The sequence below is a fragment of the Erythrolamprus reginae genome, chromosome 11, assembly GCF_031021105.1.
Source record: "Erythrolamprus reginae isolate rEryReg1 chromosome 11, rEryReg1.hap1, whole genome shotgun sequence".
Lineage (NCBI taxonomy): Eukaryota > Metazoa > Chordata > Lepidosauria > Squamata > Dipsadidae > Erythrolamprus > Erythrolamprus reginae.
Genome location: NC_091960.1, coordinates 37,018,508 through 37,045,997, shown reverse-complemented (window position 1 = coordinate 37,045,997; position 27,490 = coordinate 37,018,508). Strand labels below are relative to the sequence as shown.

The 27,490-nt window shown below is 47.4% G+C and overlaps 1 protein-coding gene across 1 annotated transcript in view; it reads right to left on the bottom strand.

Annotated features, from left to right (window-relative positions):
• GRIK3 (glutamate ionotropic receptor kainate type subunit 3) overlaps positions 1 to 24,916 on the bottom strand; it is a 162,313-nt gene extending 137,397 nt beyond the window's left edge. The window contains exon 1 of the mRNA XM_070764460.1: positions 24,866 to 24,916. Within this exon, the coding sequence (XP_070620561.1) occupies positions 24,866 to 24,887 (22 nt within the window). The 5' untranslated portion in view covers positions 24,888 to 24,916. The remainder of the gene's footprint in view (positions 1 to 24,865) is intronic.
• Positions 24,917 to 27,490: the final 2,574 nt, after the last annotated feature.

The following is a 27,490-nucleotide window of genomic DNA, read 5'->3' as shown; positions in this document are numbered from 1 at the left end:
ACACTGGGACTGTAATAAACAATTATCATATTTTCTTCAGGGTACAAATATATATGTAGTTTCTAGAACCGCTAAGTTTATAGTCAGGGCTGTTCAGATGAGAATACGTTTTATAGAACATATTGGGGTGGCATGCAAAGGAGATGAACTCACTTAATATTTTATATCAGTATCTTAGATTTGTTTAATATAATCCTTTGCACGAATTATATTCTCATGTTTTACTACTCAATTTTAGTATATTATACTGCATTTTAACTTATTATTTATTCAAATTCCCTCTATTTTAGCCAATTTTATTGTATTTTAACCAGTCACAGTTTTATGACGACCGGTGTGGTCCTTTTCCTCGCTTTGATATGGTCGATTGACTAATCAAATAAAGTTGATATTGATTGATTGATTGATTGAGTGGGTGAGTGAGTGAGTGAGTGAGTGGGTCAAGTAAGGGCCCAGTAGATCCCTCCCCCAGAGGTGCTATCCCTCCCTGAATATCTATAGAGTGATCCCTCGATTTTCGCGGGTTCAAACTTTGTGAAACGGCTATACCACGGTTTTTTAAAAAAAAATTAATTAAAAAATACTCCACGGTTTTTTTTCTATACCACGGTTTTTCCCACCCGATGATGTCATACGTCATCACCAAGAGTCACTTCTCTCTCTCTCTTTCTTTCCTGTCATTCTCTGCTTCAATCATTTTCTCATTTCTCTTTTTTTCTCCCCTTTTTTCTATCATTTCTCTCCCTCTCTCTCCCCCTCTCTGTGAGAACGCCTGCCCCGCCTCTCCTGCAGCCCCCTCGCTGATAGCTGGGACGAAGGCGCTCTCAGCTAAGGGACTGTGAGAGGGGCGGGGCGGGCATTCTCAAAGCGCTCAGAGCGGCTAGTGGCCGAATGAGGAGGATGAGAAGCCGTAGCTGCCAGCGCTGCTGCAGGAGGACCCGTGTCCCAAGAAAGCCGGTGAGAGGGGCGGATTGGGCAGGCGGGGGGTAGCGGCGAGGGGGCCGGAGGCACTGAGGGGGGCGGGGGCAGCCGACATTCAAAACAATCTTTGCCAGCCTCCGCACTTTCGTCGCTCCCCGCACCCAACTTCAAGCCCGGCTCCTTGCGCTGCCTTGAAAAAGGGTGCATGGGGGTAGTTTTTGGCTGTCCATAGCCAAAAATGGTGTTTTTACTTCCGCACCGCTATTTCACGGAAATTCGAATTTCGCGGGCAGTCTTGGAACGCAACCCCCGTGAAAATCGAGGGACCACTGTACTTCCTCCCTTCAGCAACAGCTAACTTAATTTCAGCTGCATCATTATCGGCCAATCCAAACAAGATGATGGAGAAAGAGTCTTCTTCTCACTTGTTTTAAAAGTCCTGGCTCAGATACAGACCTTGAATGTCACCCAACAAGATCTAAATGTGATTTAAAACAGATGCAAGGGGGGAAAACTCATTATGATGATTGGTTAATCTGCCCATGAGAGTTACTCACGCCAGTCATATTTTTGATAAACGAATTACTTACTTAAGTGTCACAAGTGCACTGGGGGGAAAAATCTATGTGTGATTGGCACTTGAAACCCTCCAAGTCACTCAAACTTGACTGAATTTATGCAGGGTTTTGTTTTCCAGAAAGCTCCTCCCTTTGGGATTTTCCAATGGAGATTGATCGTGTGGTTCAAATTCCTTTAATGGGAAGGATGCCTGGAACTATATTTTAATATTATTATTCTGTAATTCCTTTGTGTTTCCACAAGAGATGAGATGTTTTTTTCTATCCCCAGAATCACACAGTGTGGGTTTCTAGCCAAAGTAAGATGTCAATTTATCCCGACTTTACTGAAGAAGTCTCCAAAAAGAGAAATGTTCTCAAAACAGCACAGATCAATGCAACTACAATATTTTATGTGCTTTCCACTACATTCCGCATTCACCAAGATCATATTCACAGATGTGAAAACCCTTTGAACAGCCAGGCCTTTACCTTATCTTTGAAATCTACTGATAAATAAGTCTGCTTGTATTTCATTCCAGGGAATATACGGAGGGAGAAGTTTGAGTTTGCCCAAGATTGTACTGGAAAACTGTATTTTTTTTAAGGGTGTAACCTTTCTTTCCCTACAGGTGTTTGTATTATTGTTAATTTCAAGATAAAAAAGCAATCTCAACTCTTATCATTTATTTCTGCACATGAAGCATTTGTCTGAATTAATAAATTGCAGATATTATAAGAATAATCTTTCTTTAAAATGTACAGTTTTGCAATGACCTTATACAGTGATACTTCGTCTTACGAATGCCTCATCTAACAAACTTTTCGCAATACGAACCCGGTGTTTAAGATTTTTTTGCCTCTTCTTCCAAACTATTTTCACCTTACAAACCCAAGCCGCCATCACTGGGATGCCCTGCCTCCAGACTTCCGTTGCCAGCCAAAGGCTCCCCTCACTGGGAAACCCCACCTGTGGACTTCTGTTGCCAGTGAAGCACCTGTTTTTGCGCTGCTGGGATTCCCCCTAGGCTCCCCTCGCTGGGAAACCCCACCTCCAGACTTCCGTTGCCAGTGAAGCACCCGTTTTTGCACTGCTGGGATTCCCCCTAGGCTCCCCTCACTGGGAAACCCCACCTCCAGACTTCCGTTGCCAGAGAAGCACCTGTTTTTGCGCTGCTGGGATTGCCCTGAGGCTCTCCTCGATGGGAAACCCCAGCTCCGGACTTCCGTTGCCATCAAAGTGCCTGTTTTTGCACTGCTGTGATTTCCCTGAGGCTCTCCTCGATGGGAAACCCCACCTCCGGACTTCTGTCACCAGCGAAGCACCCATTTTTGCGCTGCTGAGATTGCCCTGAGGCTCTCCTCACTGGGAAACCCCACCTCCAGACTTCTGTTGTCAGCAAAGCACCTATTTTTGCGCTGCTGGGATTTCCCTGAGGCTCTCCTCGCTGGGAAACCCCACCTCCGGACTTCCGTTGCCAGCGAAGCACCTGTTTTTGCGCTGCTGGGATTTCCCTGAGGCTCTCCTCGCTGGGAAACCCCACCTTCGGATTTCCGTGTTTTTGCAGTGCTGCGATTTCCCTGAGGCTCCCCTTGCTGGTATCCCTTCATTTTTGCCGGCGATGCTTTGAATCCCAGCGAGGGGAGCCTCAGGGCAATCCCAGCATCTTCTGAAGTTTTTGCTAACCCAGAACTGCCAATACAATACTCAGATTGAGGATTCCTTTTGCCCAAGTGCATTATTTTACATTTGGAAACATTAAACTGCAGTTTCCATTGCTTTGACCACTTATCTAGGAAAGCTAAATCAGGACCCCTCTACTTTCCCACCCGCCATGGTTCCTCTTTGGCTGGGTCCTACAACAGGCCACTGGACTGCTGGAATTATTGTTGCCAGAGACTCGCAAACAGGGGCTTCACTTTTGCCTTTCTTCACAAACATACACAGCGAGAGAGAGAGAGAGAGCTTACAAATGGCCTTGGTATCTATAGGCAAAACAATCTGCCATCCCAATTTTCTACTAAATTGTGCTAATGTAATATAATTATGCTAAATCTAACATAGCACAGAATCCTAAATAAACTAAAGAAAAATCCAAAACAGACTGTAAATTAGACAGCAAAGGAACTCGGTGCTTCTGAGTGCTCTCCTCTCAGCAGTTCCATCTCAAATGATGCTCCTGGTGATTTAGCCAGCCTCTCGCTGCCACTTTTCTCTATCCCATTATAGCAAAGAGCTACAGGTAGCACTAAAGGGCATTTCATTACTAGTGTACATTGCTTTCTAACTGCATAATGATGCTTCTAATGCTAACAGACAATGTCATGCATAATCCTGTTTGCATCCAGGAGAGCATACCGTATTTTTCGGAGTATAAGACGCACCAGAGTATAAGGCACACCTTAATTTTGGAGGAGGAAAACAAGGAAGAAAAATCTGCCTCTCCTTATTTATTTATTTATTTATTTGTTTGTTTATTGATTGATTGATTGATTGATTGATTGATTGATTGATTGATTTGATTTGTATGCCGCCCCTCTCCGTAGACTCAGGGCGGCTAACAACAATGATAAAAACAGCATGTAACAATCCAATCCAATACTAAGATAACTAAAAAAAAACCTTATTATAAAAACCAAACATACATACAGACATACCATGCGTAAATTGTAAAGGCCTAGGGGGAAAGAGTATCTCAGTTCCCCCATGCCTGGCGGCAGAGGTGGGTTTTAAGCAGCTTACGAAAGGCGAGGAGGGTGGGGGCAATTCTAATCTCTGGGGGGAGTTGGTTCCAAAGGGCCGGGGCCTTCCCAGCAATTTTCCACCCAGCAAACAGCACAGATGATACACACTGTTTGCTATGTATTTCTGTGCATGTGTGCCTGACCCATAGAAATAGCAAAGAATTGGAGAGATGTACATTATGGCAGTATATTAATGCCAGAAAGTTTTCTCAAATGTAGTCACACTAACTTCTCCCAATTATTTAATTACGGAGAGGGGCGGCATACAAATCTAATTAATAGATAGATAGATAGATAGATAGATAGATAGATAGATAGATAGATAGATAGATAGATAGATAGATCTACTGCAAACATGACTAAATCAGGATTTAACATAGCTGCCTTATCTTAATACAAAACAGGACACTGTTACAATTAAGATTACAGTGATACCTTGTCTTACAAACTTAATTGGTTCCGGGACGAGGTTCTTAAGGTGAAAAGTTTGTAAGATGAAACAATGTTTCCCATAGGAATCAATGGAAAAGTGATTAATGCGTGCAAGCCCAAAATTCACCCCTTTTGCCAGCCGAAGCGCTCGTTTTTGTGCTGCTGGGATTCCCCTGAGGTTCCCCTCCATGGGAAACCCCACCTCCGGACTTCTGTGTTTTTGCGATGCTGCAGGGGAATCCCAGCAGGGGAATCTCAGCATTGCAAAAACAAGCGCTTCGCCGGCAACGGAAGTCCGGAGGTGGGGTTTCTCAGCGAAGGGAGCATCAGTGAAATCGCAGCATTGCAATTTCACTGAGGCTCCCCTCGCTGGGAAACTCCACATCCAGATTTCCATTGCCAGCGAAGTGCCCATTTTTGCGCTGCTGGGATTCCCCTGCAGCATCACAAAAACATGGAAGTCCGGAGGTGGGGTTTCCCATGGAGGGGAGTCTCAGGGAAATCCCAGCAGCGCAAAAACGGGTGCTTCTCTGGCAACGGAAGCCCGGAGGCGGGGCATCCCAGCAGCGGCAGTGGGTTTGTAAGGTAAAAATAGTTTGTAAGAAGAGGCAAAAAAATCTTAAACCCCGGGTTTGTATCTCGAAAAGTTTGTATGACGAGGCGTTTGTAAGACGAGGTATCACTGTATATAGATTGTACAAATGCTGTAAAAATTGATGTGGCTTTCTTGACGTATACAATATCCTCTGCTATTTAAAAGAAGATAGAACAACAATAAAGAAGTCTTTAAAAAAATAAGTCCAATAATTTGAACATTCTATAGACATTTATAGTTATTGACTTACCTCCTCGAACCCAGTTTCAGCAACTGATTAACAAAAGAAAATAAAATTCTGCCTCTGCCTTTCCCTCCAAGCAATTTGCCTCCTTGCAGTTTTAGTTTCACTTTCATTTTAGCAGCGTGGGCCTGCCTGCAGCCTCTATCAGCTGTAAGTCAGGAGGCCAATAATCAGCAGCTTGTGCTAATCAGGCTTTGGGCTGTTCGCTGCAAAGGGGTAAATTTCTGGGAGGCAGAGGGCAAAGGATAGGGGTGTCTGGGTGGGACTACATTCGGCGTATAAGACACAACCAGGTTTTCACCCTCTTTTGTGGAGGTAAAAAGGTGTGTTTCATACTGTGAAAAATATGGGCAATTGTCAAGCAAAGCTTGTAAGAAAAACGTCCAGAGCAAAGTAAACTTCACAGAAAAACAATATAGACACAGAAATTGCAATTTCTACCTTAAAACTGGTGCTTTGTGTAAATGTTCACATGTTGCATTTTCTGTTACTCAGAGAGGAAAGAACTTGAAAGACAACGCCCAAAATCTTTGGAAAAGCAGAGATCAATTAACAGGCAACAATTCCAACAACCCTGCCTATTGCTCCCCTCTCCCCTGTCCCTTTGAGGGTAGATCGGTGTTTCCCAACCTTGGCAACTTGAAGATATCTGGACTTCAACTCCCAGAATTCCCCAGCCAGCATTCACCTTTAAAGCCCTACATGGCATTGGACCAGAATACCTCTGGAACTGCCTTCTACCGCACGAATCCCAGCGGCCGATAAGGTCCCACAGAGTTGGCCTTCTCCGGGTCCCGTCGACCAAACAATGTCATTTGGCGGGCCCCAGGGGAAGAGCCTTCTCTGTGGCGGCCCCGGCCCTCTGGAATCAACTCCCCCGGAGATTAGAACGGCCCCCACCCTCCTTGTCTTTTGCAAGTTACTCAAGACCCGCCTATATCACCAGGCATGGGGGAACTAAGACATCTCCCCCAGGCTTTTTTATATTTTATGTTTGGTAGGTATGTGCTGTATGGTTTTTAATTGTTGGGGTTTTTTATATATTTTTTATTATTACATTTGTCCCATTGCTATACTGTTTTTATTACTGTTGTGAGTCTTCGGAGAGGGGCGGCATACAAATCTAATAAATTATTATTATTATTATTATTATTATTATTATTATTATTATTATTATTCGCTGGCTGGGGAATTCTGGGAGTTGAAGTCCAAATATCTTCAAGTTGCCAAGATTGGGAAACACTGGGGGAGATGACTTCTCCCCAGCCAAGAGAGCAAGTCTTCTTTGTTGATAGGGAATGAGGGTGGCAACCCACACCAGCTCTGGAAGTCATGATAAGGGCAGCATGAACGAACACAAAGAGGACCTTTGTAACACATCATGTTCGCGGAGGCTGACCGGCAAAAGGGCAACCCCATTGTCAAGCAGATGGTGGGAAGACTCTACTAGATGAGTACGGAAGCTCAGCTCCATCCCTATAATGATACCCGGCCTTCCCCCAAGTGTTACTACATGTCAGCTTGAACAAGACTGAAGATTTCTGTTCCTTATCACAGGAAAGAAATGCCAAGCCTCCCCCCCGCCAGTGAGAGCGAGATCATAATAGTCCTGTAAGCAAGCAAGATGGACTTTAAGGTCAACTGTTTCAAGGAGAGTCTTAATGGCTTTGCAAGAAAACATCTGAGACCATTTGAGCCCAAACTGCGTCTTGCATGAGAACAGTGTTGCTTCTCAAAAGAAAATGACTCTCGGAATCAAGGCAAGATTGATTGGAAGTCCTCCTCTCATTAGGGGGTTCCCTTTTCCCTAGGAGGCCCTGACCTCATCAATCTGCTAATGTCCAAGCTCAAAGGAAGGAAAAACCCCACAGGGCAAAGTCAAGCTGCAAAAAGGAAGCCAACTCAGCCTCAGACCAGTTAATGGCTTGGATGGACATTTCCAAGTGATGTAAAAAGTCAGAAAATCTTAAATCAAAGGTATGCAAATCCTGAATTTCTCAAGTTATGAAAAGACAAATCAGTAGAAAAGAGTGCAGCTGGAATTCATGATTAGAGGTGACAATCCATGATCTTGCAATAGAATCGACAGCTTCATTCCAACGGTTTCGTTTAGGTTTCCCTTAAGGACAGTGAACATTTTTATTTAACACAGTGGTCCCCAACCACCGGGCCGCGGACCAATACCGGGCCGCGGGGCATGTTGCACCGGTCCGTGGAGTCAGCAGCTGCCGGCACTCATGCCGCCACCCCCTCCCTCCAGCGCTTCGCCTCCCGCCGGGCAAGAGTCCTCGGGGGGCAGGTTCTGCCGGCCACAGGACGATGGATGGGACAGAGGGGCAGGAAGGACCGAGAGGCTCAAGCCTCTTTTGGTTTCTGCCGCGGGGCGCTTTTGCGTTTTTGGCTGGGGGGAGGCAGGAGGGCCAGCCTGACCCCCTCTCTCCAGCGCTTAGCTCCCGCTGGGCAAGAGGGCTTGGGAGGCAGGTTCTGCCGGCCACAGGACGATGGCGGGAAAGAGGGGCGGGGAGGACCAGCACCCCCATGCTTAATCCCGCCCCCAACCACGCCCCTTTCCGCCCCCACTGGGCCATAGAAAAATTGTCTTGCTGAAACTGGTCCCTGGTGGAAAAAACTTTGGGGACCACTGATTTAACAGACACACAACGTGGGGATATGCTATGTGGGCCTTGAAGTCCATTTGATTGGAAGCCGAGGTTGGAAGAGGGATGGGCAAAAGTTGTTGTTGTTGTTATTATTATTATTATTATTATTATTATTATTATTATTATTATTATTATTATTTATTAGATTTGTATGCCGCCCCTCTCCGAAGACTTTTGGTTGGTGTAGACTTTTCATCAAGAAAATGCTTGCAGTTTGTCTGCATCCAAAAACCAAATTCAGTTATTGATTACAATTCAAAGTGTCCAGTTCTGGAGACCTCGTCTACAAAAAGATATTGATAAAATTGAATAAAATAAAATTGAACGGGTCCAAAGATGGGCTACAAAAATGGTGGAAGGTCTGAAGCATAAAACTGATCAGGAAAGACTTCATGAACTCAATCTCTATAGTCTGGAGCAGTGTTTCCCAACCTTGGCAACTTTAAGACTTATGGATTTCAATTCCCAGAATTCTCCAGCCAGCTATGCTATGCTCTGCTATCTGGAGAATTCTGGGAGTTGAAGTCCACAATTCCTAAAGTCGCCAAGTTTGAGGACCTCTGGTCTGGAGGACAGAAAGAGAAGGGGGGACACAATCGAAACATTTAAATATGTTCAAGGGTTAACTGAGGTTCAGGAGGGAAGTGTTTTTAATTGGTAAGTGGACACAAGAACAAGGGGACACAATCTGAGGTTAGTTGGGGGGAAGATCAGAAGCAACGTGAGAAAATATTATTTGACTGAAAGAGTAATAGATGCTTGGAACAAACTTCCAGCAGACGTGGTTGGTAAATTCACAGTCACTGAATTTAAACATGCCTGGGATAAACATTAATTAATTAATTAATTAATTAATTCATTCATTCATTCATTCATTCATTCATTCATTTATTGGATTTGTATGCCGCCCCTCTCCGGAGACTCTAAGAAAAAATACAGGAAATAGTATAAGGGCAGACTAGATGGACCAGGAGGTCTTTTTCTGCCGTCAATCTTCTAGGTTTCTCTGTGAGCAAGCAGCACATAAGAAAAAACATTTAATTTCCAAGAAGGATTGGACTGGGCCTATGAGGAGAATCATGGGGATGTGATCCAAAGCTTAAAAGCATTTGTAAGAGTGGCTTCTGGCTGGAATATTACAGGTGAGTTTTCTCCTTGCTGGGTCTCAGCTGGCATTTTTTTTGGGGGGGGGACTATATTTGGGAGGGGGAAGAGCAGAAAAACCGCAGCAGCAGATTCCTGGATTAAGGGAAAGATTTAATTAGGCTGTGCGTCGCCTCCAAAAAAACAGCACTAAAATTAAATGTGAATTCATAATGGACCGTATTACAGATAATGAGATGCAAATTGGGCTGGGTTACAGCTTTTAGTGTGCAATTTGCTTTCTTCCTAATTGGGAGAAATGGATCTGGCCCCAGAAGCCAGGTACTCAAAATGTAAAACAGCCCCGCAGCAGGGGAAAGAAATGGTTCCACTCCAAAGTCGGAAATCCACAGCAACATTAATATTTCAACACAACCACACAGAACAGACAATGGCATGATTCCAGCTAAACCTTCAGCCGAGCAAAAACAGGTCCCAGCCCCAGGCCAGAACCCAAGAGCAGGAGAAAGTGCCGCCCAACGGGAACAGAAGACCTCCGGCTGTTGTGGTCTGCAGTGGCTTCTTTTTTGGGAGGATTGTCACGTTTGCTTGCTTCCTCATTCAGAATCCCGACTTCTGCAGAGAGCTAAGGCCAGGGGGCGTGCAAAATGTCCCCCTTCCTGTTTTTCCACACAATAAAAGAAGCTAAGGACTTGCACCAAAGAAAAAACTTATCAAATTTGCTGATGATGATACCAAGCTAGGCGGTGTTGCTAATACTAAACAAGATAGAGATGGGATTCAGAAAGATCTAGACAAGCTTGAACAATGGGCTGAAACTAACAGAATGGTATTTAACAGAGAGAAATGCAAGATCCCACATCTGGGCAAAAATAACGAAAACAACATGTACAGAATGGGAGGAATAGGTCTGAGCAGCAGCACAGGTGAGAAGGACCTGGGGGTATTGGTGTTCTGTCGAGCTCTCTGGTAGAATCCTCCCAAAAATTCACAGGTACAAATTTCAGACACACACGTTTGAAAAATCAAAATAATTCACTTAAGCTAAGCCCTCTTTTGGTATAGCCAAGAGCACTCGTCTCCAAACAAACTGGTAATTTGTACAAGTCCCTTATCAGTTCTGTGATACTTAGCTTGCAGCTGTGAGGCAATTCACAGTCCTTCTTCTTTCACAAAGTGAAACACACTTTGCTCTGGTTTAGTTTCAAAGCGGGGAAAAATCAGCACACAAAAGGTCAAAGTCAGCAAGGCAGGCACGAAACACAAGGATCAGATAATCCTCCACAATGGCCAAACCCACAGGCTGCTATTTATAGCAGCCTCACTAATGACCACAGCCCCACCTAACCACAGGTGGCCTCATTTTCTTTGATAATAATCTCTCAGTTGTTGCTGCCTATGCATCGCTCTCCGCATGCGTGGCTGTATCATTAACTCTTGTTCTGAATCCAAGGAGGAGCTAGAGAATTGATCTCTTTCTGAGCTGTCTGCCCCACTCTCCTCCTCCCTGTCACTCATGTCTTCTTGGTCAGAGGAGCCTTCATCAGCAGATTCCACCGGGGGCAAAACAGGCCTGCAGCATGTGGATGTCTCCCCCACATCCACAGTCCTTGGGGCAGGAGCTGGGCCAGAGCTAACCACAACAATACTAAACAAGACAGAGATAGGATTCAAAAAGATCTAGACAGGCTTGAACAATGGGCTGAAACTAACAGAATGGTATTTAACAGAGAGAAATGCAAGATCCTACATCTGGGCAAAAATAATGAAAACAGCATGTATAAAATGGGAGGAATAGGTCTGAGCAGCAGCACAGGTGAGAAGGACCTGGGGGTATTGGTAGATCACAGATTAAACATGAGTCGACAGTGTGAAGAAGCTGCAAAAAAGGCCAACACAATCCCAGGATGCATCAAAAGGAGCATTGAATCTCACTCACGTGAAGAATTATTCCTCTCTACAGTAGTTTGGTACGACCACACTTGGAATACTGTGTTCAGTTCTGGGGGGCCCAGTTTAAAAAGGACATTGATAAACTAGAGCAAGTTCAGAGGAGAGTTACAAGGATGGTGAGTGGTCTGGAAACCACGTCCTATGAGGAACGGTTAAAGGATCTAGGGAGGTTTAGTCTGCAAAGGAGAAGACTGAGAGGAGACTTGATAATTGTCTACAAGTATCTGAAGGGCTGTCACAGAGCAGAGGGGTCAGCATTGTTCTCCTTAGCACATGGAAGGACTAGAAACAATGGAATGAAGCTGCAAGGGAGGAGATTTAGATGAGATATCAGAAAAAACTTTCTAAGAGTAAGGGTGATAAACCAGTGGAACAATTTGCCACAGGAGGTGGTGGGCTCGCCTTCACTGGAGGTCTTCAAACAGAGACTGGACAGTCGTCTTTCTGGGATGGTTTGATGTATCCTGCATTGAGGAGGGGGTTGGATCTGATGACCCTGGAGGTCCCTTCCAACTCTATGATTCTATGATTCTACTCCACACTTGGAGAAAGAAGACCAGGACAATCACAACTGATGTTAAGCAGGGATCCTAGAAGCAACAAAAAATGTTTCTTCAGATACGTCCAGAATAAAAGGAAGAAACCAGAACAAGTATTCAACTGTTCAGTGAAGATGGGGAAATTGCTCTTTACCAGGAAATTGCAGGAGCTAGTGGAGCTGAAAAGGCAGCCTAGGCCTCCCTTGGGTTTTTTAGTAGCAGCATTGCTGACTCATACTTAATTGGTGGCCCAAAAGGACAGCTATATCCCTCTCGGTTACTGTTGCTGAGCTAGGCACTGCCTCTTTAATACCAGTGCTTTTGAATTTTCCTGCCTGCACAGGACCTTACTTACCATATTTTTTGGAGTATAAGATGCACCTTTTTCCTCCCTGAAAGAGGCTGAAATTTCAGGTGCCAGTTATACTCAAAATGCAGCTTTTTTTGGAAGCTTTTTTCCCCAGTCCTAACCAGGTGCTAACGATCTTCCCAGCTCTTATCTTGCAGGTTCTTTCATTGTTACTGTCTGTGAAGAATATTTTCCAAGCCCTAAGTCTTTGCAGGGTTTTTTTCACTGTTCTACTTGGTCAGACTGTTTCTTTCCAGGTGCTAACGATGTTCCCAGCTCTTACTGGCTTGCAAGCTCTTTCATTGTTACTCTCTGCAAAGAATGTTTTCCAAACCCTAAGTCTTTGCAGGGTTTTTTCCCACTGTTCTACTTGCTCCAAATGTTTCTTTCCAGGTGCTAATGATGTTCCCAGCTCTTACTGGCTTGCAAGATCTTTCATGGTTACTCTCTCCAAATAAAGCCCTAACCAGGGGGTAAAATAATGTGCGGAAGCTGACCAGACTAAGGACACTAGCCAGATGAATACCTGGTGAGATTATTTTCCTCCCCCAAAACTAAGGTGTGTCTTATACTCCCCAAAACACAGCAACTTACCACTGAACAGAATCTTGCTGGATGGGACCCAAGGCTCAAGTCTGTCAAGCTTCCCTTGAATCTTGAGTCTGTCCTTCAAATACCCCCAACTTGGCGTCATCCACAAATTTGATGAGCTGCCCTTTTTATCACCCCATCTAAATCATTTGTGAAGAGCTGAAGAGCACTGATCCTCAAAAGAAGGACCCCACCGAATCCCTCCATTTAGCTGTAGCTCCATTAAGGAGTATATGTTGAATGAAGTTTGTTAGACAGTTACAAATCCATCTGGTGGTGGTGATGCCATCTATCCCACATTTTTTAAAAATGTGGAATAAATATCTAACAAATAAATGCATCTAGATATATGGGCTATACTGAATTCAGACATCTTAAAAAAACATCTACAGAATAATCGTTGTCTTGTTCACTGTCAGAAGAAATTTGAGGGGGGGGGTTTAAATTCCATTTTGCAAACCCAATTTCAGTTAAAAATATTCCCTCCCTTTGCTACTCCATTACTCTACTTCTGCACTCCTTCGACAATTTCAGGTTGGGAGTTCTTTCCTTTAAAATAATTTTTTTAAAAACCTAAATGGCTATCGACCAATTAAAGAGTAATTACATTAGTTGACAAGAGCAAGAAGGGACGACCAAGCCGTTAATGCGGAATCCTTGTCTGTTTTTCTTAAACACGTTTCGGCCTTTCTTTCTCAGTCAAACATCCCAAAGCAAAATCGACTCGTAGGAGCAGAGCAGAGCCGACTGACTCCAACAAAGAAATAGATCTTGAACAGATCTTTACGAAGGCTCCTTGTCATGGCCATTGGCGGCGGCCGTAGCCAGACCCAGAATCACACAAGTGAAATCACAATTTTCCAATAAGCTTTTCAATAAGGCAAGAGTTTTGTCAAATAAATGTTTTTCTGATCTTATTTTAACCACAGTTTATTTATTTATTTATTTATTAGATTTGTATGCCGCCCCTCTCCGTAGACTCGGGGCGGCTCACAACAGTGATAAAAACAATACATGGTAACAAATCTAATAATTTAAAATCTAAAGTAACAGTTTTTACATTAAAAAGTTTAAAAAGAAAAAAACCCCAATATATAAATTACACACAGTCATATCATGCACAAAACTACATAGGCAAGGGGGAGATGTCTCAGTTCCCCCATGTCTGACGGCAGAGGTGGGTTTTAAGGACTTTACGAAAGGCAAGGAGGGTGGGGGCAATCCTAATCTCTGGGGGGAGTTGATTCCAGAGGGTCGGAGCCGCCACAGAGAAGGCTCTTCCCCTGAGTTTATTCCTTTTTTTCTCTAACCACCAATAGAATTGCCTGGTATTAGAATCTATTGTTGATATTAAGATATAGAATGTTTTGTATAATTTAAGATGTGTATTCTTTTCCAAAACTGGCGTATGCAAATAATTTAATAGAGATATAATAGAATGTTGCCATAGTTGGAACCGTTTTTCCTATAGGATATGCTGCAAATACATCCAAATACTGTTTGTTTTTCTTTGTTCTATGTTTTTTTCCCCTTTTAAATGTAGTGGTATTGATTTATGTATTGTATATATGTATATAAATAAAATGTAAATAAAATATAATTTTAATTTTTTAAAAAAACTTTTCAATAAGGTGGCCGGCCTTATTGGGAGAAAGAGAGAGTGCAACATTTATTTATTTATTTGCCTACTTTATTTATACCCTGCCACCCTTCACATGGTCTCGTGGCAGTGTGTAGGATGAAAAACAAACAGCAATACAGAAATGATCTAGAAATAATGACTCCTAAAACTGTCAGACCCTTTCATAATTCACCGTAATAAAATAAATTAATAATAGTCATGCAAGTTATGTGCCAGATCTTTAAATGAATTCTCCCTCTGCAATGCCCAGGGGTTACGGCTTGTCTGAAAGTCGGAAGCGGCCATGGAGCCCCCCTGCCTGGGCAGAGGCTGTTCTGGGTGGGGCTCTGCTCATTTGCCCTGGACCAGTGATGGCGAGCCTTTTTTTGCCTCGGGTGCCGAAAGAGCATGCAGGCGCACTATCGCGCATGCGTGAGTGCCCACACCCATAATTCAATGCCTGGGGTGGGCGCCCCCTGGAGGCCCTCTGGACGCTGGGAATGGCCCATTTTCCAAGTCCTGTTGGGCCCAGTAGGCTCATGTTTTGCCCTCCCCAGGCTTCAAAGGCTTCTCTGGAGCCGGGGGAAGGTAAAAACGCCCTCCCCCATCCCCATGGAGGCTCTCTGGAAGCCAAAAACACCCTCCCTGAGCCAAAAACCAGCTGGCCGGCACACACATGCACATTGGAGCTGAGCTAGGGCAACGGCTCTCGTGCCAACGGATATGGCTCCGCGTGCCACCTGTGGCACCCGTGCCATAGGTTCCCCATCACTGCCCTAGATTCTTGGGGCAGAGGAGCGCAGAGCATCCCAGACAGGGATACACATGGTGGACCTGAAGGCTTGACCTGCGCTGACCACTTCCAACTCTAAGCAGGAGTTTCTGGCTAGATACTATCAAGCGTAAAGAGCTACTACTGGCCTCCCTCAAGCAGACAAGGGGAGGGGGGCAACTGCAGATTCCAAGCATGGAGCCAAAGCCTGAGAAAGGAAGAAGGGCCCCCCTATCCAGGGCCCCATGCTCAAAAAAAGAGGTCACCGAATAAACCTGCCCCCCCACAGCCCCCACTTGCTTATCTAGGAGGCTGCCCAACCTGGTCCTCTTAGACTTCGTGTAATTCAAGAAACATGGAAACATAGAAGATTGACGGCAGAAAAAGACCCTGCATGTAGTGGTGGGTTGATACCAGTTGGGACCAGTTTGTGTGAGTCAGTGGTGGAAATTTGGCCTCGTTTGCTGAATGGGCAGTGATGGCCAGCTTACCATGTTCCCAAACCATTTCCCCAATTGATGCTGTTTGAAAGTGGCTTGCAACAAACCCTCTGTGCATGCATAAGAACCTAAGAAGAGCCCTGCTGAATCAGGCCAAAGCCCATCGAGTCCAGCATTCTGTGTCCCACAGTGGCCCACCAATTGTCCATGGGGATCTTGAGCAGAAAGAGAAGGCAAAACCCTCCCTTTCCCTTGACCCCCAACAAATGGGACCCAAGGGAATCCTGCCTTCCTCAACCAACATCGAGGTGGCACTTGGACATCCATTTCAATAACCAGCAATACACTTGGCATCCATGAATCTGTCTAATCCTGCCTTGAAGCTCTCCAGGCTGACAGCTGTCACGACCTCTTCTGGAAGGGAATCCCATCAACCTCTGGGTGAAGAAATATTTCCCTTTATTTGTCCTCACTTTCTTACCTATGACCTTTAGGGAGGGCCCTTGTCCTAGTATTGTGGGATAGAGAAAAGGGTTTTTCTCCATCCACCTTTTCTATCCCATGCAGGATTTTATACCCTTCGATCAAGTCACCCCTTAAACTCTGTCTATCAAGGCTGAAGAGACGAAGTGTCGCAACCTGCTTTCATAAGGGAGGGGCTCCATCAAATGGGAGGTCTCCATTTTACCCACTTCAGAAGGATGGAAGGCTGAGTCAACCTTGAGCTGGTGAGACTTGAACTGCCAAACTGTAGCTAGCAGTCAGGTCTCACCACTGCACCACTTTGGCTCTCGGATGAAGTCAATCAATCTTGACAAGCAGCCTTTCAGCCCAGTGATTTGAACAACGTGGATAGGTGAATAAGGAGAACCTCTTCACCCAGCTTCTCCAGCAAACAATGTCGTTTGGCGGGCCCCAGGGGAAGAGCCTTCTCTGTGGCGGCCCCGGGCCTCTGGAATCAACTCCCCCCAGAGATTAGAACGGCCCCCACCCTCCTTGTCTTTCGCAAATTACTCAAGACCCACCTTTGTCACCAGGCATGGGGGAGTTAGGATATTCCTTCCCCTAGACCATTACAAGTTATGTATGGTATGTTTGTGTGTATGTTTGGTTTTTATAATAAGGGTTTTTAGTTGTTTTATTAAATTGGATTGTTACATGTTGTTTTTTATCACTGTTGTTAGCCGCCCCGAGTCTGCGGAGAGGGGCGGCATACAAATCCAATAAATAATAAATAATAATAATAATCTGGACAAAGCAGAACTGGGCCTGTTATGTTAAAAGTGCCTGTAATGGCAACAGTTTATTATTTCAAAGGTGCAACATCGAAACGTTCACTCAAGAAACTCGTCCTAGAGCAGCCGGTGGGAATTCTATGACAATCTGAAATATTAACTCTTGGCCAGGTTGCTCAGATGCTTGGAATACACAATCTCTGTTTGCAGGAGTCCCTCAGCTGAATCGAAAGAATATTGGCTGGATTCAATCGTGTACGGAATGAGAAATACATAAGCTAAGATTATTCCCTCTTGCTGCTGAAACCTCAGGTACTGTAGTAGAAAGAGAAGGACCTGCATAAGCCGTTTGGGCTCAGCTCTGACCGCATCAAGTCCAGGACGTGGCAAGATAGCCTCCAGAAGCCAAGGTGGGCTGCTAAGGTGGAACGGGGGCGGCATACAAATCTAATGTATTATTATTATTATTATTATTATTATTATTATTATTATTATCATCATCATCATCATTATCATTATCATTATTATCATGTCAGTACAACACAGCAAACAAGATCACTATGCTGGATTTCGTATTTCATCCCCAGTCGGGCGCTTCCCAAGCACCTAGGACTGCGTGATGTAGCGGCGAATTATGTTTGCCGATCCCAGTAAAGTGGCCTTTTGAAATTGACAGATGGAGATTGTGTCAATTCCGATGGTTTTCAAATGTCCGCTGAGATCCTTTGGCCCTGCGCCCAGCGTGCCAAGGACCACTGGGACCACTTTCACTGGCTTATGCCAGAGTCATTGCAGCTCGATTTTTAGATCTTCGTATTTCACTAATTTCTCTAGCTGCTTCTCCTCAATTCTGCTGTCTCCTGGGATTGCGATGTCGATGATCCATGCTTTCTTTTTCTCCACAATCACAATGTCTGGTGTGTTATGCTTCAGAATTCGGTGAGTCTGAAGTCGGAAGTCCCACAGTAGTTTTGCTTGCTCATTTTCAACCACTTTTTCAGGCTTATGATCCCACCAGTTCTTTGCCACTGGTAGATGGTAGTTCTGGCACAAGTTCCAGTGGATCATCTGTGCCACAGCATCGTGTCTATGCTTGTAGCCAGTCTGTGCGATATTATTATTATTATTATTATTATTATTATTATTATTATTATTATTATGTGGCATTTGTTTAGGTGGCCAGCCTGCAAAGCCTGGCATATTTTCTGTCCATCTCTGTAAAGAAACAGCAAGTTGAGCCAGTGGCATCGTAGCAGCAAAAGAAGTTGGTCAACAACAGATGCTGCCAGGCATTGAACTTGACTTGAGGGCATCTTGTCTTGAGCCGCCTTTGGGAGTGGAAGGGAGGGTACCAGCCCAGGTAGGAGTCCCTTGATCTTCGCCAAAGGCCAAGAAGCAATGAGCTATCACTGACACACACCTGCCCTCTGCCGACTGTCCACAGCTGGAGCGGCTGCCCTGATTCAAAACCTGCCCTGGGCTCTGCAGTGGATCAGTTTCATCTCAACTGGCAAACTAGGAGATGAAAAGGAGCTGCAGTCGCATTAAAAGGACAAGATGGAGCACATTGAGCGGCGAGTGGACTGCAGAGCTCTCTAAGCCACAGCTGGACCAAGGATTCATTACAAACACAAAAACACACGCTTCACCAGGGAGATGTGATGAAAATTCCCTGCCAGCCTCCTGAGATAGATTCTTCTATATAGCATGAAGGATGGGAGCGCAGCAACCGTGTATTACATGCTCAGAGATTGGGAAGACTATCAGAAATTAACTGGGATTTGTGCACAAAAGAAGCTCCCAGGGCATGAAACTCAGCTTAACACAGCATCCTTAGAACGAAGCCGCAGCCATTTGAGGAAGGCAGCTGTTTGGTTTTGCAAAAACACTGTGGCCAGTTTTCCCACCGCAGCCCTGATTCTGTCTCAAAGCCGGCTGCCTCCCCTCCCCAAGGCTGCAGAACCAGCACTGAGTCACCACAGCCGCAAGCTACCAAGAGGTACCAAGAGGAATTCACTACCGGACTCTGTGGTTTCCTCCCCCAACCCCAAAACCTTCAACCTTGCATTATGTACAATAGATGTCTCCTCTTTTCTAGGAGGACTGTAAGGTGCATCTTCGTGCCTACCGTCCCTGTCCTAAGGTCTTTTTATCTTTTCTATCTCTACTTTATACTTACAGGGGGTGGACAAAAATTTGGAAACACTTGACTTTTGGGCATCATAATGTTTGAACATGTTCAAATCAATTAAAACTTGACATATTTTAATGTTGTTTTTTAAAATTCTGTTATTTGATATGTTTTTTTAAACTACCTCTTTTTTTTTTTTACAGAAATTTAAGGAAATGGGTTATAACCTTCTAGAAATGGCAGACCTCTCAGACTTTCAAAGAGGCCAAATTGTTGGTGCTCGAATGGCAGGCGCTCGTGTAACAGAAAGTGCCCAAATGTTTGGCATTTCAAGAGGTGATGTCTCAAAAGTCAAGACTGCTTTGGAAAGAGAAGGGAAAATGTCCTCAGCCAAGCACAGGTCTGGTTGAAAGTCGAAGTGGTCTGAGAGAGACCGTCGGACTCTAAAGCGAATGGTTAGAGCGGGTCGCAAGACCACAGCTCCTAAAATCACTGCAGAGCTCAATAGACACGTACAGAACCCAGTTTCCACAAAAACTGTTCAAAGGGAGCTTCACAAATCTGGATTTTCAAGGTGTTTCCATTTTTTGGTCCACCCCTATATATTATGTTAAACATACTACAATACTGTATTTGTATGATAAATAAATAAGTAAGTAAGTAAGAGGACCTCTTGACGTTTTAGCCTGACATTCATCTCGCTACCCAGCATTCCCCCACCTGCCTTGGTAGCACAATGAGAGCATCTGGAGCGGCTAACCAGCAGCTCGGAGCTTGACCAGTGTCAGCCTCAGAAAGCTGCTTTCACAATCTCTGTAAAAATACAAAGAGCAGAAATCGATCCCGCCCATCCTGAGACCCAAACCAAGGCAAGACTAGATCTGCAGATTAATTTGCTCCTCTAAATGTATAATCCCCCAAAGGAGTGAATAACTTTCCAGGTTCTTCTGGGCCCTTTTATGCCCAAGGAATGCGCTCAAGGTGAGAACCCAGATCATTATTGCTATGAAGTTCATCAGCTTTTGTGTTCGTACCAAGGAAGGGTTAAGAACTGTGGAAAGGCCTTTGTGGCTTCATTTACAGATTTCCTTTTAACAAAACCAGATTCTTCTGCCTTGGGATTATCACAGGCATCCAGGCAATGCATCTAAATACAGGCAGGTACGAAAGAAAGACGGACCCTTTCAGAATCTTGCCCCTGGTTTCCCCCTCGTGGATGAAGACTCAGTGGGATGTCATGCATTTTTTTAAAAAAATTAAATTTATTTATCTTGTCCAATACACAATAATACACATTGAGGGTTATAGAGAATATAATCAGGTAGAGTGTATTAAAGGAAGAATAGAGGAGAAAATAAAGGAGTGAAATACTATAACTCTGAGAGAATAGCAGAAAAAGATATAGGGATAGAAGATATAGGAGATATAGGAGAGACAATAGGACAGGGGACGGGAGGCACTCTGGTGCACTTATATATGCCCCTTAATATTAGGCAATTCTCCCCACGTACAAAGATTCTGTTTTCCAGCACTATCACCCAGCAGTTCAACAATAAATAAATAAATCATAGGATGTTTCCCGATTCTCCCATTGTTCAAGTAGCCAGAAGGTTGTGTGTCTGTTGGCTACCTTCTCTGCGCTGGGATTCAAAAGATCTTTGGGAAGCACTGGAGCTAGCAGAGTAGATCCTCAAGGGAACATTTTCTAACCTAGATGATCCCTTCCAGGACTTTGGAGGATGGGTGTGTCTCAAGCTGGTTGCCTGGGGCAGGTGGGAGGGTCGCCAGCAACGCCCCCCCCCCAAAACTCTTTTCAGCCTACGTCTGCTATGTAACAAAGGCTCACACATTGCTGTGTGCGCAAACACACATGCCAGCCACTCGTCCCCCACTTCCCCCCCCCGAAAGGGCTGTGCTCCAGTGGCACATAGCGCAAAGGCTTTGGCGACAGGAGTCCAGAGATACCGAACCTCTGCCTTGCAAGAGAAAAGGAGAAACCAGCCCTGCTTTGGCTCTGAAGTGCAACGGCCCTCCTCCCGCAGAATTATCCCGCGCACCCCGATCTTTTGCAAACATTTCCACACCAGCTTGACTTCAACAATATTGATTTTCAATTATGCTTCCGCCGAATGGAAGCCAAGCCATTGTGTTTCAAGACACTGGCCCAGGTTTGTAGTGGGACAAATTTCAGGGCGGAATTCAACATTGCATGAAAAAGCAAAGGGGGCCTTTGGAGTCCCTTTCCTGGTCCAGATGTGGGAGAAAAATCAATCATTTTGAAACTGCTCCCCGTCGGAGATCTGCCTTGATCCTCAAAAATGCAGAGCCGACATTCCTCTGCTATGGGTTTCAGAGCTCAGAGGCACCGTGGGCCTCCTGGTTAAATTTCCCTCTGATCTTTCCACTTTTGAATTTGGGTGAGTTACTCATCACAATTTTAGTCGGTGAGACTTTCCTCCCCTTTTAATAACAAATGTTGTTAAAACAACAGTGAAATCATTATTAAGGTGCACGAAAATTTCAGGGAAACAACAAGGGACAAGAAGATAAATCCTTCCAGGCAGGGGAAAATCCTGAAAACAATCAGCCCATTTTCCAGGAAACACGGATTGAAATTGATCATGTGTACATCAATAACGATCGAGGTATTTTATTTCCACAAACGCCAGCATGGCCCTCTTCCTGCAGGCCCTGTACGTTATCCGAACAACAGGCAGGACAATCGCTCTCTTTTTTTTTTCCAGCCTGCCTGGTCTCTTCACAACTGGGGCCCCTTTTCCAGCTGCTGCAGATGCTCACCGCACAATCCCGTCTCCTTGGGAGGCTGCAGCAGTAGAAGGAGGCGCCGACGCCGCAGCAGATGCCTCTCCTGCAAGAGGCAAGAGCCCCAGCCAGCAGTGCCACCCTCCCAGAAGACAAGGGGGGAAGGTTGAGGCTCCCCAGAGCTCCTGGCCAGGCTCCAGACTCCTCCAGTCTGAACCACAATGCAGAGAAAGGTGGAGGCGGCTGCCGCGACACGCCTCTTGCCAAGGTTACAATTCTGCCCAGGATACAGGAGACGCTTCCTCCGTTTCTCCCCCTCCTGCCCTTTTCCAGAGGGGTATAAATATCTGGCCCGTTTTTTAAGAAGGCACAATTTTCAGCCGAAGCTCCCATCTGTTTAATCATTTGCTTCAGCTATCAAAATATCAAATGTGACATTTCAAGGCTTAATATAATTAAAAAGGGGCTCTTGTTATTTCTGTTTGCAAGAGTTTTGCCTTCTTCCAATGGTTCCTGGTGTGGAGGGGGTGCCCCTTCCGTGCTCCTGTCGGAGGGGGGCCGAAGTTGGGGCGAAGAAGAAGAAGAGCGGGTGAGAAATTCTCTTCAAGGTCCTGAGCGGGGCGAGAGGCTTTATGCTCCCCCTAAAGACCCAGACGAGGTGATTTCAAAAGCACTCACAAAATACAAGGAGCTTCCTCCACGACGCCAGCTAACAGCACTTAAGTCAATTAGGTTACTCCATTCTGCCCTGTGCGGATTTGCCGTCTGTTTTTCCTGTGACAGCAATTACATTTTCTCCACCAGACATTGCAAATGGTACTTAAAAAGGATTGTGCTCAAAATGACATTCTACAAGAAAAACTAAAAATAAAAACATCTGAGTTAATTTAGTCACAAAGAACCAGATTTCTTGAAAAATAGAGAGATGCTTTTGTCTTGCTGGAGAGAAAAGAAACATAATGTAACAGCTAAGAAAATCCACTAATGCACCTCTACAATGTTTTCCCCAGAAATCAAATTATTTGACAGTTCTATCAAAACCCAATGAGCTGCTTTGTTTCTAAATGCAACTTTTTATAGCCGTTTTATTTTGAAACACCTCTGTAAAAGAAGGAAACAAAATTAAGAAGGCAGGATGGAAGAAATTCCTTAGCAAAGGAAAGAGAACAGAACAGCCTCAGAAAGACCGGCCCGGCTTCGATCTAAACCTGAAACCGCTGCAGTTATTACAAATTCTCCTGTCACTAATTGAGTTTTCATTTTCATTCTGCACTTTGAAAATAAAAAGGATTTTGAGAGATTATTCATCTTTAAAATAATATTTTTTTTAAAAAAACAACAACCCTGGAATATTAGCTCCTTGAACGCAGAACCACCAAGAACACAGGAATGGAACATGACAATGAATCTGGGATGCACCTGAAAGTCTGCAATGGAGCAGCCACACCAGCAGAAGCCCCTGGAAAATGACCCACCTGAGAAGGATGCCAAATCTTGAGTCACCCAAAGGATCCATTTTTTTCTTTCTGTAAAAACCTCCCTCACTGGACCAAATTCCGACCCAAACTGCCTTAACCTGGCTCAGGTGAGATCAAGTCCCCAACTGTCCTTCTGCATTTAAGCCTATATGACTCAAGATTTAAAGAGCCAACTGAGCCACCAGGTGAGAAAGTAGGAGACCCCGAGTTCTAGACCTGCCTCAGGTCACTCTTTCTGGGTGCTCTTGCGCCAGGCATGTTCCCTTAGCCCTAAGAAGGAGGCAACGGCAGCCTCGGTAAGAAAACTGCAGGGTTTTGTCCAGGCAGTCTCAGAAAACTGGACACAACCGAATAGACAAGAAAAGGGGGGGGAACCTAAGTGCAGCTCCCCAAGACACAGTAAACACCCATCTTCCCCAAAATCAATTTATGTTTTCTGGAGCAAAATCTGGGTATTTTTATTTTTTTAAAAATAATAATAAAATAACGGGCTCTCATCCAAAACATTTGCAGCTGCCGGGTATTCGGCCTGAAGGCGACTTCCTTTGCCCGAAGCCGTTTGAATAAAAGATCCACGCCAGTCCCCGGAGCTGCCTTGCGCCTTTCCAGCCCTCCCTGAAATCAGGGGCAAGGCGAGCCCCCCCCCCCGCGGCCCTTCTGCCAGGGCCGCGCAACCTGCGCCGAGGCAAAGGATCGGGCCCCACGGCGGAGCGAAGGGAAGTCCCTTCTGGATCCGGGCAGAGTCAAAGCGCCCGGCTGAAAGGAGCTCAAGAATTTGGGGAAGGGAAGAAATAACAGGCGGGTCTGAAAAAGCCCCGCGACGGCGAGTCCGTGGGGGGAAGGCAGGGAAGGCCCCCTTGGCGGGGAAAGCCTCCCTGCCGCCGCCCGAGGGCCCAAGGCCGGGCCCGCCACCGCCTTCCGCCCCGGCTGAGCAAGAGGAGGACCGGCCCTGCAGGCTCTCCAGCGGCAAGAAGAAACCCTTCCACGGCCACTTGGTTTTGGGGACCAGGCAGATTCTCCCAGTCACCCCTCACCCTGCTTGGCGGAAGGCATCTGGGGCGCCCCGACCCCGCGGAAGGCAGAGGCCGCCCGGACCCTCCTTCGCCGGGGACGGAGGGCGCTTTCGGGACTCCGGCCGAGGATTCTGCGGCTCCGCGGGCTTCGTCGCAGAGTTGGAGCCCACGGAACTCTGCGCTGGAGGAGCCCAGAGCAGCCGCGCGGATGGAGAGAGCCGGAGTGAAAGAGGGGAAGCTGCCTGCGGAGGTCGGAAGCCGCCCTGACAGCCCCGACGTTCCCGGGTACTTTTTCCCCGGCAGACGGCTGCCGTCCTGAAGCCCCTGGCCGACCCGGGAAAGACTTCAGCCGTCTGAGGAACAGCCCCCCACCCCCTTATAGACTGTGCTACTCCCCCCCCCGCTCCCCCCCCCGCCCAAGAAAGAACGGCGGACCGGCGCGGCTCTTCAGCATTTGTAGACGCCGAGCGCCCCGGCCGCCGCCCCGCCAAACTCCGCGGCCCGGCCGGCTCTGCGCTGCCAGTCCAGGACGCGGGGGGGGGGGGGGGTCCCTGCCTTGGCCGGTGCGGCGCCGCTCTACTCAGCGCCCCACGCCGTCCAGTCCCCAGCCAGAAGGGCGTCGGAGGCAGAAAGGTCCCGCTTGCCAACGCCCGCCGCGCGCTCCCGCCCGCCCCGGGCACCGCACCCCGTGTCCCCCCGCCCTCCCCAGGCGCCGGGCTCACCGATGCGGATGACATGGGGCATCCCGCGGCAGGCTTGCAGCCAGAGGACTCCGAGCAGGACGGCGGCGGCGGAGGCGGCGGAGGCGCAGGATCGGGCCGGCGGCGGGCGCGGGGCGAGGCAGCAGGTCAGCATCCTGGGCGGGCGGGCGGCGGGCGAGGAGGCGCGGCCGAGCGGGCCCGGCTCAGGCTCCGGCTGGACCTCCGGCGAGGACGGGGCGGGCGGCGGCTGGGCGCGGCGGCGGCGGCGAGGGCGCGTCCGACTCGGGGCTGGCGGCGCCCGACGCAGCGGGGAGCATCTTAGTGGCTCCGGCGCGGGAGGCGGGAGAGAACCGGGCGACCGGAGCAGCAGCGCCGCCGCCGTCGCCGCCACGCCCGGCTCGGCTTCCCTGGCCGCCGCAGGCACCGCGCGCCGCGATCTTCGGGGCCGGCGAGGCTCAGCGGCGGAAGGCGGCCGCCTGGCGGGGGAGGCTCGGCCGAAAGGGGCCGGGGCTGGAGCCGCAGAGCCGGGCACGCCTTCCGCCCGGGAAGTCCTGCCCCTTCATCCCCGAAGGCCGGCGCGCTCACACGGGGACCGGCGGGGCCGACAAAGAACTTTGCACATGCTCCACGGCCGCCGCGCTCTCTGGCCCAGTCTCGGCGGGGTGGGCGGGCGCTTGGCCTCCCGGAGAAGCCACCGGAGCGTCCCGCTCGAGAAGATGCTCCAAGTCGGGAAGACGGACTTCCGGGCGCAACCTGCGCACGTGATGCGAGGAGGGACCAAGGGCAGCCGGGTCTCTGAGCACGTGCAGAGCGCCTTCCCTTGGCCCGGAGAGGCGGCCTGCCGGGGGGAGGCGAGAGCGGCCTGAGCTGGAGCTGGAGCTGGAGCCGGGCCAGGCGCGGCAGGAGGGGGGTCGCGCGCTCGGGGCAGCCGGGCCGGGACAGAGGGGCTGAGTCCTGCGCGGGGGAGGCTGCGGGCGCCTCGCGGAGCGTCCCGTTTCCAGGAAGCCGAGCGGGGGGGGGACAGTTTGGAGGCGGGGCTCCGGTGGGCGGCGGCCGGGAAGAGGGTGGTGGTGGTCGCCGCCCCAGCTGCTCCGCCGAAATAGCCGCGCTCGCGGGATTGGAGGAGGGGGCGGAAGAAGGGGAGAGGGGAATGCAGCAGCGGTGGCCGGGGGAGAGGGGGGTCTGGAGACAGAGGTCGGCTGCTAAGGGGGAACGGTGAGGTGGACTCCCCCCCCCCCCGCCACTGAGCGCTAGCGGAGTCCGGCGCAATTCTGCCACTGCACCTGGGCAGGTAGCGAAACCGCGCGCGGACAGACAGGGGCGCCACGGGAGCATGTAACGCTCCTTCTCCTATTTTTCTCCCAACAGCCCTGTGAGGTGGGTTGGGCTACCAAAGTCACCCAGGTGGCTTTCACAGCTAAGGTGAGACTGGAAGTCACTGTCTCCTGTTTTAGCCTGGTGTCTTCGTCCCTAGACCAAACTTTTTATTTATTTATTTTCTTTATTAATTTTGTCAAGTATGTATTGGCGATATACAAAGATATAATAATACACGATGCTGTTAAAAGAGAAAAAATTAGGACAGAGAATGGAAAGCCCTCTGGTGCTCTTATGCACGCCCCTCACTGACCTCTTAGTCATCTGGAGAGGTCAACAGCGGACAGGCTAAGGGAAAGGTTTTGGAGGTTAGGTGATGATACTACAGAGTCAGGTAGTGAGTTCCATGCATCAACTACTCGGTTACTAAAGTCGTATTTCCTACAGTGGAGTTTAGAGTAGTTTACTTTAAGTTTGTATCTGTTGTGTGCTCGTGTGTTGTTGTGGTTGAAATGACATGAAGGACTTTGTAGCAGACTCAGGGGACCGAGGGGGGTAGGAAAATCTAGCATCGACTATGAGAGGGGGGCATGAGACCCCCTCCATGCTCATGGGTTGTGGGTGAGACAAGACCACATTATGAAGAGACACCAGGAAAATCGGGTCAAGGTCTCGCCATGAGCCTTCTAGATGTGAATTTCCCCAAAGAGATGGCCCTTCTCCCACCACCCTAACTACTCCCCCTAACACTGCCCTGTCTGGACTAAGTTTCTAAAAGAAGCTAAGAAATTGGGGGAGAGGGGTTTACTCACATTGTTCAAACTGTCAGTGAGACTAGGGGGCTATATTCTTGTCAGCCCCCTAGTCTCACTGACAGTTTGAACAATGTGAGTAAACCCCTCTCCCCCAATTTCTTAGCTTCTTTTAGAAACTTAGTCCAGACAGGGCAGTGTTAGGGGGAGTAGTTAGGGTGGTGGGAGAAGGGCCATCTCTTTGGGGAAATTCACATCTAGAAGGCTCATGGCGAGATATATATAAACCCTCCAACCCCTGTATTATTGCTCCATCCCACTTGGTTCCCCAGGCCCTTTGGCAAAACCAGGTCTTCATGGCCTTGTAAAAATGTGTCAAAGTGGGGGCCAATCTTATTTCCATGGAGATGATGCTCCATAGGGAGGGAGCCACCATAGAGAAGGCTCTTCTTCTTGGTTCCACTAAATGGACCTCTTGTATCTTAAGATTGCTATCCAAAATATGGTATCCTAAGATTTTTATTAACATTGATTGTTTCTTCATTGCTTATTTGACCCCTAAGTGTTGTACCATGAA